The following is a 16,348-nucleotide window of genomic DNA, read 5'->3' on the forward strand; positions in this document are numbered from 1 at the left end:
CCTTACCAGACTGTGCATTTCTGGAGGGCAGGAAGGAAGTTAGGGAGACTAACATAACAGTAGAGACCATTTCTTAAGTACCAGCCATGGAGTAAGAGCTTGCCATCCTCACTGCATTTTATCCTCATAAGTCCACAGACAGTAAGGTATTAAGTTCCCTGTTTTGCAGATGGAAAAACTAAAAATAACTTGCACGACTCGAGTTCAAAAAGGTTAAGCGACTACATGAGATTCTGGTATGTGGCAGAATTTGAACCCAGGCGTGCTAGATTCAGAAGTTCATGTTTTGAATCACAAGACCCCAGCTTCCCCTCTGGGTGGTCCCATCCCCTGGATCTTGATTACAGAAGATGCTCAAGACATTTTCAATGATGTGAACAGAGGCCGAGAAGACAGTAACGTATGGCAGCGGCCATGTGGGCAAGTCCTCGGGGACAGAAGGAGATGTGTGGATTTGGCGCTGTCAGAGCTCAGTGCCTGTCCTGCCCCTCCAGCTGCTGCCAGAGATGCAGGTAGGTTGGGTCTCTGCTTGAACTCCCCTGTTCACACCTGAGAGTTGCAACCCATGGCAACAGCCAGTATGTGGCCAAACTTGTCCCCCCAACCTCCCCTGGTGGCCAAGGAAGCTGAAAGACGGTGGAAAACCAGCCGTCAGGCTCACCCGCAAGGTTGTGATGGTGGCAGGATCCCGCAGCCGGCCCTCCTCATCTTTCAGATTGTAGCCTTCTGGCCTCTTGTCACGCTCGCTGACTTTCCACAGCTTCACAGTTTTATCTGTGGAGGGCAACCAGAAGAAATCAAAATGCCGGCGGAAGTCAGCTGGTAAAGGAGTCTTTTGGAGGGGCGGGGAAGCAGGGAGAGGTGGAGGTCATGATGGAAGGAACTGCTACAGAAACTGGCTTCTGTCAAGGGCATCAGTGCATCAATCTCAGCACATCTGACACCAGAGCTCATGTTTCCAAATGAAAACATGTATTGTGCTGAGACAAACGTTTGCTCTGACAATGGGCTGTTAAATAGATAGCGTCTACATTAATTTGGTTCATTCAATAAAAACATTTACTGAACATTGAATAAGAATAGCGACATATATAGAATTAACTGTGTAACCATGTTAGCACTTTACATGGGGAATTTAATATTCACAAGACCTAAGAGATAGGTCCTATTATTTCATTTCATTTCACTGTCGCTCCTTACCAATCACAGGCCCCAGCGTGACCTGACAGGCCCTCCGTGACCTGCACCTCTGCTTCCTCACTCTGTCTGATCTCACTGTCCACCCCACTCCCTGCTGCTTCCTGTGCTCCTGCCACCCTGCTTCCTTACAGCTCCTTGTACATGTTAATCCTGTCCCTGCCTCAGGGCATTTGCACTAACTGCGCCTCCTGCCAGGAAAGCCCTTCACCCTCTTTTTCACAAGACCTGTCCTTTGACTTTGCTCTCCCTGTTTATGTCCCAACCTCAGAGGGGTCTTTCCCAACCAAACAACAAGAAGACATTTTCCTTACCACTCTAGCCCCGCTTCCTGTTTTATTTTTCCTCACAGTCTTTTCCACTACCTGACAACCTCTTTATTGGTCTCCCTCACTAGAAGGTAAAATCACTGGATGCAGGGATTCTGTCCGTCATGTTCATCCTACACCTACAGCACCTACAACAGTGCCTGGGGCATAGCAGGTGTTCAAGGAACATTAGTTGGCTGAATGAATCAATCTCACCTCTGCAGCGCATCTTGTTAGCAATATTCAGGGAAGTAAAATGAGAAGGAGCATTCAAAATGCTCATTTCCCTCTTCCAGTCTCTTCTGAGTCCCCAGCTGGAAACTCCCTTTCTTATCTTTGTACTGTCCCAGGACTTGAACTACTTGCTGACCCCTGTCAGTCTCGGTAATAAAACAGGGGTGAGGGCTCACCACCCACAGGAGGCAGGCAGTGCCAGGGGAATGAGTGAAAGGTGCTGGGGGCTCTGGGGAGCTGGAGATAGCACACCCCACCTGCAAGCTTTTGATTTCATTTTTTTAAGGCAACATGTTCAGGCTAAACAGATCATGTCTGCGGCTGCATGCCTTTGTAGGCCTTCCTTATCAGATCTTGCATTCATTATTTGTACTTGTTCTAACTTCTCTTCTGGATGGCAGGGACTCGAGTGCCCCCCCAGTATCTGGCTCTGTGCCTGCAAAGGTTTGGGAAGCAGACAACCGAGGGCCCTGTCCCCACTCCAGGTCCGGCCAGTCACGTGGCCCCGGACTGGGATTCCCACACAGCAGGCACTTAACTAGTCTTTCCTGAGTGACAGCCAAATGGGAAAAAGGTACAGAATGCCAATGAAATGTGAATTTCAGATAAATGAATGATTTTTAGTATAAGGACATCCCAAATATTCTGATCTTTTACATAAAGCTACTTAAGTTCTCTCTGCCTCAGTTTCTTTATTTGTCAGCTGGGGAAAACAGTGTCTTCCTCATGGGGCTCTTTGAGGATTAAATGAAATGCTGTGTGTAGAGTGTTTAACACAGCACTGGGCTTCTAATAAGGGTTCATAAATGGCAGGTGATATGAGAATTAGCAAATTGGGCAACTATTCTGCAAAAATGACATGCTGCTCTGACAGTGTGCACTTCATCCTGTGATGATGTCACATGTCCTAGTTCCTCTCTGTAATACTGCCGGGAGGAAAGCCGCCCCTCCTTCCTGCCTTTATTAGGATTCCCCTGCTCTTCTGCCCCCAGTCTCACTCCCCCATCTCCCCTCACCAAACGCCTTGTCCTTAAGAGGCCTGAAATGCAACAGCCACATTATGAAGTGGGCTTTCAGCAATGATTTGGCTGCTCTAACAGAAAAGGGCCTCTGGCTCCTGATATGTGGACGTCACTTGGGTTGGTCATGTCTGCTGGCGGTCCTTGCAAGTCTGCTAAGTGTAAGATGAGTGTATTCAGCCCAGCTTGTACTGGGACAGGAGGGAGGAAGGCTTTCCTAGATGCTGGGTTGAATTTAGAACTTTCTATCTATACCCTTCTGGCCCTACTCTCTGGATATTGGCTGCATAATGAGCTGCTTTTTAGGGTGAGAAAATTAAACATAGGCCATATTTATACAGTCTCTTGATTAGCTACTGATCAGAGATCAGAGTAAATTTGCTACAGTGGCTTAGAAGAACCCAAATCAGTGAATTTTAATACCACATATTTTCTATTGCTTGGCTTTAGAATGTATCCCATGCCAACTGGAAGAGAATTCTTATGTTTTTCATATTATATTATATTATACTATACTATACTATACTATGTTTTTTTATTATGAATGATAAATTACTATATGGACAAATAAGAGATATTACAGGTAAAACATAAAGAATAAAAACCTAAAATCCTTCCAGTCAAGGACAATCACTGTTAACATTTTGCACAGATCCTTGTAGTAGTTTTTCTATGCGTTTTCTGAAGAGGGGTATAAACCTATAATACTATTGCATTTTATTTCTCACTTTATTTTCTCCTTTTCATTACACAAGTAGTACAAATAATTGAAGAAAATGAAAAAGAACATAAAAGTAAAAAAATCAAAATCTCCCTCAGTTCTACTAGACAAAGATAACTATCATGAAAATTTTGTGTATCTTCTTTTATTATATTTGTGTGTGGAATTATATAACTGCTTTTAATAGATATTACATGCTATACATAGTTCATAATACGCTTTTTCCCCCTAATCATTTATCTATCTATACCAACACCTATTTCTACAAATATGTAATTTGTAATAGTGAGAATTAGTTAATAATTAAGGTCTAATAATAGGAGATTTATTAATTAATTATAGGGAAAAAAAAATCACACAAGGGACTACTATGCAGCCATCAAAAACGTTATGGTACTTTAGAAGAAATATTTAACCATTAGGAAGATATTCCTCTTTTTAAGTGTTATTATTAAATCAAAAATGTGGTTGCAGAACAGCTTTTGGAATTTGTCTTATTTTTGTTAAGAAACAGATTAATTCATGCCTCTTTGCTTTTTTCTTTAAAGGACATTAACAGGGGGTCTCCTTGGAGAGGAATATTTTTCTTATCTTCATTTTGCTTCTATGTATTTTCTAATTTTTTTTGCAAGGAACACGTATTACTTTCATAGCCTGAAAAACAAATTAAGTATATTGTCTCCTTTCATCAAGGGTATTAAGACAGAAGGAGACATCTAGCTAAAGCAATATGTCTTCATCTGGCAAATTATTTCAAGGTCTAGATTCACAATTGAACGTTGGTTTTATTTTTCATTCAAAATTGTAAAGCTGGAAATGTGTTCTAGCAGAAGGTAAAAACTGTACCCAACTGTAATGAGATAAGCACAATATAAAAAAAGATAATTGATGGTGAATTCAATTCAATTCCCCATGGTTGGGATGCCTGGAGTCATTCTTGACTTTATTGTTACACAATTTTTCTTGACTCAATGTCTCGAAGCTTTGTGGATAAAAAAGTCTAAGGACCATGTGGCTGTTACTATGAGTAATGACTCCTCCTTTCTTCTAGCTGGCTCTCTGAGTAGTTTATCATTACATGTGGCAGCTTTTAAACACAATCTTATCATCTATCTTCATTTTCTCTTTCGTACAGTAATTCCAATTGTCTTCCATTAATTTTTGCATGTTAACCTATTTGGCTTAAGGGGAATTCTCAACCTCAATATTAGTATAAAAAAGAAAACCACGTATAAGCATGGGAATTTTTCTTGTAAGAATCATTTTGAGATGCTGTTGGCATATGAAAGAGCATCCCAAATGGGAAGATAATATCCTTGTTAATCAAAAAACTATTTAAAAACTCAATTAACAGAACATTATGCTATATAATTAATCTTCATTGCATTTCACTGATTTCTTTCCCATCCCCCCCACAAAGTAGCTAATATGTCTTTGAATTTTATTGTAACAATCAATAGGCTAAATTTCACAATATGAAGTAAGCTAACTATAGAAGATAATCTGATGCTTTTTCTCTGCCTGAAGTAATTAAGTCAAAATCATCAGAAGTTTCTTCCATTCTAAGGAGTGTTGAATCCGTAGAGTCTTTGAGTGAAACTTGAACAGCAAAACTAAAGGCGAAGAAACTGAAACAAATTCATATGGACGGGAAATAAAGGTGAAAAAAAAAAACAGTAAACAAAATAATAAATACAGTTATGAGAAAGAATTAAGTTACTTGGAATCTAGAAAAACAGATGAGTGGAGATCTGGTCATGTTGAGATAAATTTTGCTCAAATAACCCTACGCTGGCTTTTCAGAACTGTCATTTTGTAGTTTATACCCTGGCTTTTTACACTTGAGGGACTTTTTTTTTTTTTTTTTGGTTCATATGCATTAAAAACTTTCCTCTCTTTTTTCATAAGATTTAAATAAAACTCAGTGTAAAAACTGAGAAAATAAAGACAATAAAAGGGACAAATGTACAAGTCACCCATAATGCACAATCAAAATTAATCATGAGAAACCTTTCAGTGTGTTTCCTTTGTCTTTAAAAAATGTTAATATATGTTTGATCAGAGTATATACATAGTCTGCATTTTTTTTAAACTTGACACATGAACATTCCCCTTTCTTGATGTATACTGGGGATAGGCAAAAAGCAAATCCCCTGTTTCTTGATTTATATTCAAATGGATACTTCTCAAAGACTCACACACAGGGTGAAATGAATCAGTCCCCCGCATATTTGCTTGGGAGAGGGTGTTTAATTTGTATATACTAATCCTCTTAGTTGTTAGGCTATTCAATTAGCACCCTTTCATATATGATTTTATTCTGAATTGTTTTGAGTATAGACGGCTTCTTTCAGTAAGGGTATTCAGAACCCTTAGGGCTGGTAATTCCACTGTATAAAGGCTTACAGAATTAATACGGAATCTGGCTCCCTATTCAATCCCTAACATCCTCTCTCTCTGACCTATTTACATCAACTCCCCTTAAACTAACACATGGCGTATAAAGAGCATGGGGGGAGAAAGAGAAACCATTACTTGATCAGCTCTTTGATAGGGTCCTCTCTCTTTCTGACCTATGTTCCTAGGAGAAAGCTGACTGTATTACAGAGACACAGACATCTGCTTTCCACCCCTCCCCCCAGTATATTCAGGGATTAATAACTTCTATTGAGTGTGCCAAACACACAAGGACAGCATGTTGAGTTTCCTGAAATGTGTTCCCAGAATAACATTCAGGGAATCTTAAGACAGGAAGTCACATTCCAAAAACACCTGGAAATAATCTATATTAGTCAAATACTGCAGATAACAAGTCTCACATAATTCAGTCATAAATTTGTTATTCTTTTTTTTTTTTTAAAAAAAGAATAACTGCTATTTACTGAGGGCCTATTCTGTGCCAGGCATTCTGCTAGGCATCTTGCAAATATTATTTCTAAGTTTTCAACAGCCTGCAAGGTAAAAAGGAAAATGGAGTCTAAGAGAGATTGAAATATAGGGTTTTCTGAGTCTGTCTCTGCAAATACCAAACAAGACAAGTCACCTGCACATACCATTAGTAGACAGGAGGAAGTAGGCTGCATTCTGCTGAGGAAGCCATCTTATTTTATTGATTTTTTCTTCTATTTCTAAACTCTTCAGGTAATCGAACTCGGGTTCATGGCTCTGGAATGTGCTGTAAACATTGTATTCACCCCTACGATGAACCTGGTTTTTACTCTGTAGGAAGGAAAAGAAATACACAAAAAAACACACAAAAGATTAAATCACACAAGCCAGCTGCAAACTCACCAGTTCCTTCTATTTTTTTTTTTTTTTTTTTTTTTGAGCAGAGTCATGAGGGATGGGATGGGCAGTTTAATGCTGTTTCTTTTCTTTTCTTTTTTTTTCAACCCATGGAAATCCTCCTTAGCTCAGTGTCCCCAAGGCATTTGGCATGCACCACTGGTGGCCAATAGTGGCACGTCCAATATTTATATATTTTTATTTATAAATTATATACATAAACTGCAGCACAAAGGGATGGTGTACATCATAATACATGTGTAAGAAACAGAAGTTGAAATAGGACATGATTTTAAAATCAATATAAATAGAAGTTCTAATATTTTCTTTCTGTGTCCTAATGGACATCTTGGACACCCTTAGGAGTAACCTATCCCATGCAGATGCCCACACAGACATGTATCAATTCCCCACCAAGAACACAAAGCTATAGCATCTGACCTTTCTTTAGCCTTTTCAGATCTCATCAAATCCTCACAACTTCTCTGAGTGGTGGGCAGGAAAGGGAAATGGACAAAAGGGTCTCAGAGATATTAAAATTACTTCTTTAAGGTCACACAGCTTCTAAGCAGCAAACCTGGATAGCAGATCTCGCCCTCTACCCCCCCATCTTCTTTCCCCCAACATGAGTAACAAAACAGACATGAGCACAGAGATGACATGTGAGTCACTGGGAGAACAATGAGACATTCTGGCTGGCACTCATCAGGAACTAAATAAATGATGAGAGAACGAAACTTAAAAGAAGGGTGTACATAGAGGGGCAAGAGGAAGAAGAAAGGTGGATGGGAGGAAAAGACGGTGTTGAAAGAGACAAACGGAAGGAGGGGAAAGAGGGAGGGGAGGTTTTCATTTCAGGTATTAAAATATCAGGCTTTGGAAAAATGTTCAAAAATTCAAATTTGAGTCTTATCAGACATTTGTTGTAAAAGCTTAACTCTTAGGAAAAGGCTCAATTAAAAAATTTATATTTCTAGGTGGATACTGAACATTCAAACTAAAATCTCAACTTACTAACAATGGGTGACAGTGCTGATGCCCAGGGTTTAAAGGTACTTGTGAGGGCACCGAGGTTCCTTGAGCAAATTCTCCAGGACTATGCCTCTTGAGGATGCGCTCACAGAGGACACCCATGAAAGTCGAAAGGAGGTCTGACTTAGATGTGGTCATGTGGTTGTGTTTCCCAAGCTCAGTGTTCAGTTCAATCTCCAGCCTCGCCATAAAGCTCAACATTTAACTGCATGTTATTGTCCTCAACATTTATTCATGATTGAACAAAACCACCCTCCTTTGGAAAATGTGTCCCCCTTCATTCTACTAATGAATCAGGCTTCCCAAATATTTCAGTAAATTAAAATAGGTGAAACCTATAAATAGCTAATGGGAAACGTGGAGTGGAATATTACTGGCGACATGCTGTCTTGGGTAATTTATGCTAAATAGCTCCTCTGGTTTCTCTTTATCATCATCCTGAACCTAATTGGATTTTTTTTTTAAATTGAAGAAGAAGGTTTGAAAATCAATTTTTAAAGGACTCTAAAGACTGCCATACTTGCTCCTATCCTGTTTACTGCAGAGAGAGAGAGTCCACCTTAACAATAAATTTTTCAGATTGTTGATTTGGTACCATCCAAATCAGACTGTCAAGTGTGTGCAGGATGTGCCAGACCAATTAGCACCAGGCAGCTCTGGAAAAGCAGGAAAAATTCCAGGTCACGAAGAGCTATTAGTTCCTACTTGCCAACCACATTTTCGTGTTTCCAGGGCCAACGGAATAGGCTGTGTGCCTGATTTAATGCTGAACACTTGAATTTACACAGAACCCTGAGGGATTACGATGCCCTTATAGAAATTAATTGCAAATAATGTGCAATTATCAAATATATCACCTCTAAATGAGGCTTTCCTTTTTTGAGGGGAGGTGTAACACAAATGGCTTTGAGGCACAAAGCAGGCTTTAAATTGCTAGGGAAGTCTCTGGTGAAACCCTCCTCCTGCCCTGGGCCTCCTGCTATGCTGGGCCGGGTGAATCTCCAAGGCAGGCGGTAGCAGATGGGAGAGTGACAAGAACACAGACTGGCCTGCTGGAAGCTCCGGGACCATGCCAGGGAAGGCCAAGGAAATCAAACTGGGCCATAATTCCAGTCTGACAAAACAGAAGCAGTCACCAAAAAATCTCAATTGATATAAAAAAGAGAAACAGTTCCCAGTGGAACCCAAGTATCAGGAAGAAACGGGCTTTTCGAGATTCAGTGGAAGTTAGAACTCCTGCTCAGAATACATAGAGCATTCACCTGCAGGGAACTTCGTGTCACCTGTAGTCAAGTGGGGGCCAGATGCCTTGCTCAGATGTTGTTTTGTGGGACTGCACTCCCTTTGGTAGGGGGAGCCACCATTTTCTTCTCTTCGGACCCAAGTTATCCTTTTCACATCTGTTAGCGGAAAGGCTGTATTTTTGATCCTAGATTCTGTCAGGAGCCCCTGAATTTCAACAGCTGGAGGATAAAGCTCGCTCAAAGGGAGCATTATGCTCCCCAAGCACCCCTGGAATTTTGCAGGTCGGATAAGAAGTGAGGTCGTTTTGAATGTGCAATACCCCGGCTTGGAAAACCAAGACCTTGCCCAGAAAAGGCTCTATTTTGTGAGCCTGAGTGTGAAACTGTTGATGTTAATGACTTTTTGGCAGTTTTAAGTTTGCAAGCCAAGCAGCAAGGTTAAGGGCGACACATGAGGATTAAGGAACAGTAGGAGGCTTCCTTTAAAAAGAGAAGAAAATGGGCATTTTGCATTCACTGCCACTTACCTCCTGCTCTCGTTGAAATATTACAACCCGACCCCCCTTGTCCCCTGTCGCTAGTAATTCTCCCGTGTGGTTGAATTCTACCGTAGAGATAATGTCAGCTGAAAAGAAGAAGACAAAGGCAATTTAAGTAACTGCACACTTACTTTCAAACGACAGATAATAGACGTACTTTTCGGTGCATTTAAGGGCTTAGGGCTTTGTCTCTGCAGTGGAATTTACAAGGATTTTCTGTTCTGTATTTTAAGTGCCACTAGAAGGAAAATAAATTTCTAGATGCCCACACGGCCCTGTGGGCTCTTGGAACCACTGGAGAGAACAAAAGCAAAAAAGCCCATTGAGAGCCTTTTGTTTTGGGCAAGAGAAAATGAATTTCTTTATGGCTCAGGGAAGTGGCAATTTTCTTTGATAATTTCGACCAACCCCAGACTCTTGACCCGCCCGCGGCCTTCCTGCATGTCCTTTTTCTCTCCACTGAGAAACTTCCCCAAATAGGTTTCAACCGTGATATTCAAACGAGGGCAGAAGGCTGTGATAAATCAGGGCTGAGATGCTTGAAGCTCAGAGCCCAAAAACGCAATTCAGAGGGATCATCAGGGAAACTCCAGGAGATGGAAGTTCAAGGAAGGACCCCAAAATGCTCCCTCTTTTCTGGTGAGCCTTAACACTCCCTGCTGGAAAAGCAGGACCTCACTGCAACCCCAGGAGAGAGGTGATGAGAAAACAGGGTCATGAGGTCAGAGGGGAGAGGGAAATCTGTCCTCTGTATTTCTAGGCAGAGAAAATACAGAGGCGCCAGGAACTCGGATCACAGATAATTGCTGAAGGAATGCCAGCCTGCCAAGTCTTTCTTCAGTGCCGGTTACCCTCAGAGGAACATGGACAGGTAAATTACCTATGATTGGATTTATTAGGGCTATTTTTAGAAAAATGTCAGAGGTTAATTCCTCTGCAATTATTCCCCTGCAGGGCTCCAACAATTGCTACCAAGAGTGCAAATGAGTTAAAAAAAAAAAAAAAAAAAAGGAGGCAGGGGAAATATGACTGTGGCCTTTGACAGAGGAACATTCTGAAGATTATGTCCATGTGAAGAAGGCAAAGGGGAAACAGTGAGGTGGAAAACTAAGGCAATTACCCCTGAATAATTCAAATCTCAAATCTTACTTTAATATCATCATTTCAAGATTCTCTTTGTCTGCCTGACTTATTGAGTTCAGTAGTGTGAAATTCTCTACTTTGCTTCTGTCTTTTTCCTTACATGAGAACGCTTCTAATGGTCATTCTTTGTGCTGAAGGAAAAGAAAAAGGCATAAACTGTAGTCGCTTTCAACTCGGCACATTTAAAAGGATCATTCATGATTTCTGCTTTGGCGTCTTAGATGACTGACCCCAGTGGGAGCAGATTCAAACCCTACCGGGCCACGAGGGAACACGGACTGAGGGAAACCAGGTGAAGCAGGAAGCTTGTGTCCCCTCTTAAGGGACAAGTAGCTACTCGGCTTAAGTCAACCGTGACCATGAACTATTCTGTTTTTGTTTTTTTTTTTAAAAGAAGCTGGAAACCAGAGTATTATGGATGACCTCTTCAGTTTCATATGTTGGCAACCAATTGCTTTTTTTCAGTGCCACAACATTAAAAAAACGTATAATCTTGTCTATGTGCTGAAAGTGGTTTGTGGGTGACCAGTTTCTGACGTCTGGTCTCTAGAGTCTTCCTTCAGAAAAGGCCACCCATTTCTTATTGATAACCTCAACTGGAAATCTCGCCCATTCACTCAAGAAGGCCCCTTCAGATGAATACTCCTTTAAGGATACACAAAATAAGCAGCCAGGCTCCTCAGCCCCTGACATAAGCTTAGAAAAGGCCCTTTTCTAGAACAAATGCCCAATGAGAAGCAGGAAAGCTCAGCCAGGCTGGGAAGCCAGCCACTCAAGTGAATTACCGGCCACTTTCCTTTGTTATAGCTTGCCCATCTTAGCAAAGCACTCTCGTGTACAGGGGAGAGAAGAAGTCTGTTTAATGTTTGCAGTGGCCTCAGAATGCCCTGGTTGAAAAGCACTCAAGTGCTACGATACACTTCGAACACTAGTTACTGTTTCTGGCTTTTCAGTGAGTAGCTAGCAATGGGGTTCTTCACGAAGCTTCCTGACTTTGGGTAGAACTGAAAGCAGACATGGCTGTTTCTTTTCACTTTCAGGCTTCTGTCAGGGGCTAAAGAATGAGTCAAACACCTCCAGAGCAGAAAAGCAGCAGGGAGCAAAGAGAGGGGGATGGTGAGACCAGGCCTGATGGGTTAACAATACCAGGCTTGAGTCTTGAGGGCTAATATTCTGCTTAAGGGCTGTTTACATCCTTCTTCTCAGCAGCAGTGTTAACACAGATGCTGGAGTCCTAAGTGGGTTCCAGGGCCAGGATATTGACAACTAAAAGATGGCCCTTCCCTTTCGGTGAGGTTGGGTATCAGAAGGAAGACTTAAGTAGCTTTTTCCAAGGTTAACCACTGGCTCAGTTTCCAAGAAAATGTCATTCCAAGAAAAACAAAACTCAAATCTCCCAGGGATGACATTCACACTGTCTTTTTGCCTGGATTCTGTGAAAACGTCTTCACTTTCTTTAAGATCCACTCAGGTCAAATCAATGTAGGAGTCAAGCTCCAGTCGAAGCCACATGTTATGAGAACTCTGCACTATGGGATATCAGGCTTGGTCCCAGCTATAAAAATGCCTCCTTTGTTTTCCAAGTGTTATCATTATTTGTGCTATGTCTCCATTGAGAACCTTGTCAGAGAAAGAAAGGGTGACTGGCGTGGCAGGATTCCAAAATTCCTTGGTCCTCTTGCCAAGCCCTTACCTTTATTTCAACCCTGCCAGGCAGTTGGTCTGTATATTCAGTTGTTTATATCCAGCTATTGTCTGCCTCCCATTAGAGCATACGTCATTGCAGCTCAAGTTAATACCTGTTTTGAACTTTCATGTTTCCTGACTCATTTATCAGTGCTAAGCCAGTAGGTGTAACCAGAATATTTTACTGCCCCATCCATCTTTGCCTATCTTCATCTATGACTATTTCATAATTGATCCAAAACTCATGAATCATCCCACATTCCAATTTCAAGATACGGAAACCTCTGATACGATACTCTCGCATTTGCAACATGCTCTTGGTAGAGCAGTTTACCTTCAAAGACATACCCTGCTCAAAACAAAAGAAGTTTTGTTGACTATAGAGAGAGGACAGGGCAATAATATTAAACTACCAAACTTCAAGACGATAACGTCATTTGAAATCATGGTCAAGAGAAATCATTTCATCAAGTTCAACTAAAGTTCAATTCATCAAGTTCAGTGAGAGGACTTTTACCTTTAAAGATAAGTGTGACAGTCATTTTGTGATAACACAAAATGACAACTCGTTTTCTTAAATGCCCAGCTGAATCACTCTGTTACGCAAAAAGCTATACACTTGGACATTTTCTCTCTGTCCTATTAAGATGTGGATGAAATGCATGTTTTTGACTAGAAACAAAAAGTGGAAGCCAAGAACAGTTATAGAAGTCAAATGTAGTTAACACGATTTTTTAAGGAAACCCTGAGAGGTATGACGTTTGCCCCGCTCCACATCTATTTGTGCTGATTTAATTTCCGCAAGATGGTGGCCTGGTAACCCCATTTCTAGTTCCATAGGCACTGCTAAGAGCAAGTTTTTCATTTTGAAAATCCATCTCAGCATCCTTCAAAGATTCCAGACTAGCAAGCACATATATAATGTTTCCATTTACCTGAATGGTAGAAATTGACTTGGCAATTATATGCATGTGGTTTTGAGGCTAAGGAAAAGGAAGGAACCCCTTGTTCAAGCCCTGGTCTCCCATGGTTACCATGCTAGGCTGGAGTCTGCAATGCCAGCACACTGGGCTGAGGACAGTTACTAGGTGATGCACGCTTCAAATAGCAGGGTGACTTTCGACAAAATGATGGCTCAGTTTAGACTTAGGACTTAAACGCCAGTCCCCTGATGGGACAAGATCTTACTGACCAGGTCACTAGCACTGGCCTTTCAGCATCAATCACAGGGACTGAAATGAGAGGGAAATGCAATTTATTCTTCAGAGCCCATTGGAAGTTCTATTGTTCATCTCAGAAATGTCTGGGAGCTAATACTACAAAGTCACTGACCCTGTTTGTACCAGCTCTCTAGTTCTGCCCACTCAGCGTTTGGCCTTCTTCCTGTTGATGAGGTCAGTTATAGCAGAATGTCTGCCATTAGGACAAGGATAGCAGCAAGAATGGAAATAGGTTTCACAGCAAATGACAATGGTGAACCAGTGGTAGTTGCCAGGAAGTTGTGCTGAAAAGGATTTGGGAGGCCACTTCCAGGCTGAAGTGCTGTGATTCACCGGCAGGGGGTCCTGCAGTCAGTGGGGGGAGGTGGTGTGTGGATCCTTCGTCATTGCTACAGAGGGCCTTCCAGCTAGATTGGCCATGACTTTGTGGATCATTAAACAAACAGGGGATTCTTGGGCTTCCCAGTGGGAATTAAAATTACTCCTTGCATCTACATAACCCTGTGGACTTCTCCTTGGGTTCCGGTTCACGGCCCAAAGTCAGCATCCATTTTCTTGGATAAGGTTTTCTTTGGTAAGTTTTGATATACGAAATAGTGTGTTGGAGTGTATTTTCCATCAAAATAGTGGGGCAGGGGAGAAAGTCTGGTTATGGCCAAAGAAGCTATGCCCAAGTACTGCTACTGGAATTGTGCCAAAGTGGTCTTGTTAAAAATATTAGTATACTGTAAATTTTTTTTAAAAAGAATCAGGTAATGAAACAGTATATGTCAAATGATTGTAATTTTGTTCAAGTATCTTCATTTTCAAATTTATCTTTTTAAACTGGTAAAGCAACATATGCTTATTAAAACTTCCATTAACACCAAGATGATGATTAGAATATAGAATGAAATAGCCCCAAAGATAATAGTTAACTCCTATAAACACATACACACAAATATTCATAGGAAAAAGTCTGCCAGGGTGAGTACAAAATAATATTGTGGGGGATGTGGATGATTAAATTATTTTCTTACTGTGTTGTAATTTTTCAGTATTTCCAATTTTTTTTTACCTTGACCATAAATACTTGAACAGTTTTTAAATTATAAGCAATTTTAATTGACTTTCAAAGTAAATATAAGATTATACATTTACCTCAGTAACTTTTAGATTTTTTAAAAAATTTATTTTTTAATCCCCATATGGTAAAATTTACTTTCTGTGGCATACAGTTTTATGGGTTTGGATAAACGCATATAAATGTGTATCTACATTGCCACCATCATGAGATAGAACAGTTTAATCATTATACCCTCTGCCCCCAAAGTTCCTTCATTATTGCTCCTTTCTAGTGAACAGTTTTTCAAAGATGAATAAAATTATGGTAATAAAACGAGCTGATATGTATCTAAGAGCTTCCAAAGGTTAAAAATGCCGTGCAAATACAGAGGCTTAATACTATTGGTCTCTATGCATATGGCATAACTCAATTTGCAGCCAATAATCATCTTCTCACTAGTCAGATCCAAAGATTTTATTTTTTACTCTTACTGTCTAGATATTATCACTATTTAGAATTCTATTTTTAGAGTGCTGGGAAGCTCACTTCATCAATATACCTCTGTTAATCTGAATCACAAACGAGGTTTACACGTGAGGTTTTCTGCCCTTTGATCCAAAGTTCCCTTTGCTTGTAACTGGGACTAGATTTGAGTTCTTGGTTCAGTAGCCTTAACTCGACTTGACACTATTTCTCATATTCCTTCAGCTTGGTCCCAGTGACAGAAGTAATAAATATAAAGTTCTGAGAAGTGATAACAATGGATCTAATCTTATTTACCCATTTTGATCTATTGGCAGAAGCTGCATACTGAGACAGACTGAGAGGCCATAGCTGGGCTTGGTGGGAGAGTGCTGTGATCAATTAGTTATGTCTGCCAAGGGCAGGGGAAAAAGCTACACCCATGCTGCACGCTTGCTATGCTGACCTACTGTGTATAATATACACATTCTGTCGGATCCAGAGTTGATTCCTTTGTCACCTGACTAGTGTCTGGTATTGAGATACTGAATCCTTTTCCTTTCATTTGTATGTAACTAATTCTGTGCATACTGCTTTAAACTTCAACCTGGTGCTGGAAATCCTCTTAATTGAAAGAATGCAGGTAGGAGTGTCCAGCAGCCCCAGTTCCCAAGATTTTATCTTAACTGCTACTTCATATATAACTGCAAGCACAGTGCTGGAAAATGGGCACAGTTTAAGTATCAGCCTGCCCATGTAGACCAAGCTCACTACGGACAGGTACTGTGCTGACACTCTTGGTTGGCTGCTCCTCCCGAGTGCCTTTCTGCCTTGCCTGCCTCCCAGTGCAGAGGCTGAAAAACCCAGATACTTGCTTCCCAGCCTTCCATATGGCTAGGAGATAACCATGTGACCCAAATCTGGCCAGTGAGGCATATAGCAAAGTCTGCTGGGGGGCAGGGGGGCAGGGAGGCAGAGATTCTGGGAAAAATTTTTCTTCTCTGAATAAAAGGGAGGAAGCAAGTGTAGGGAGGTCTCCTGGCTGCACCAACACACTCTTTGCATCCTACTGCTGCCTTTGTCTCTGGTTATATGTGGCCATATGTGGAGCTATAGCAGCCATCATATGACCATGAGGTGACAAGTCTAAGGCCCAGCTGAGAGGCTGAGTATGACAGATGGAAGAAAGGCACAATGTCCCTGGTGACATCAC

At 41.0% G+C, this 16,348-nt stretch overlaps 1 protein-coding gene across 3 annotated transcripts in view; it reads right to left on the reverse strand.

The window, feature by feature from the left end:
- PPP2R2B (protein phosphatase 2 regulatory subunit Bbeta) overlaps positions 1-16,348 on the reverse strand; it is a 401,537-nt gene that overhangs the window by 88,286 nt on the left and 296,903 nt on the right. For all 3 annotated transcript variants that reach the window (XM_045520069.2, XM_074360886.1, XM_010959614.3), the window contains exons 3-5: positions 9,568-9,665; positions 6,533-6,698; positions 662-774 (exon numbers count right to left, since the gene is read on the reverse strand). In XM_045520069.2, the coding sequence (XP_045376025.1) occupies positions 662-774; positions 6,533-6,698; positions 9,568-9,665 (377 nt within the window). The remainder of the gene's footprint in view (positions 1-661; positions 775-6,532; positions 6,699-9,567; positions 9,666-16,348) is intronic.

This window comes from Camelus bactrianus, chromosome 3, assembly GCF_048773025.1.
Source record: "Camelus bactrianus isolate YW-2024 breed Bactrian camel chromosome 3, ASM4877302v1, whole genome shotgun sequence".
NCBI classification, from domain to species: Eukaryota; Metazoa; Chordata; class Mammalia; order Artiodactyla; family Camelidae; genus Camelus; species Camelus bactrianus.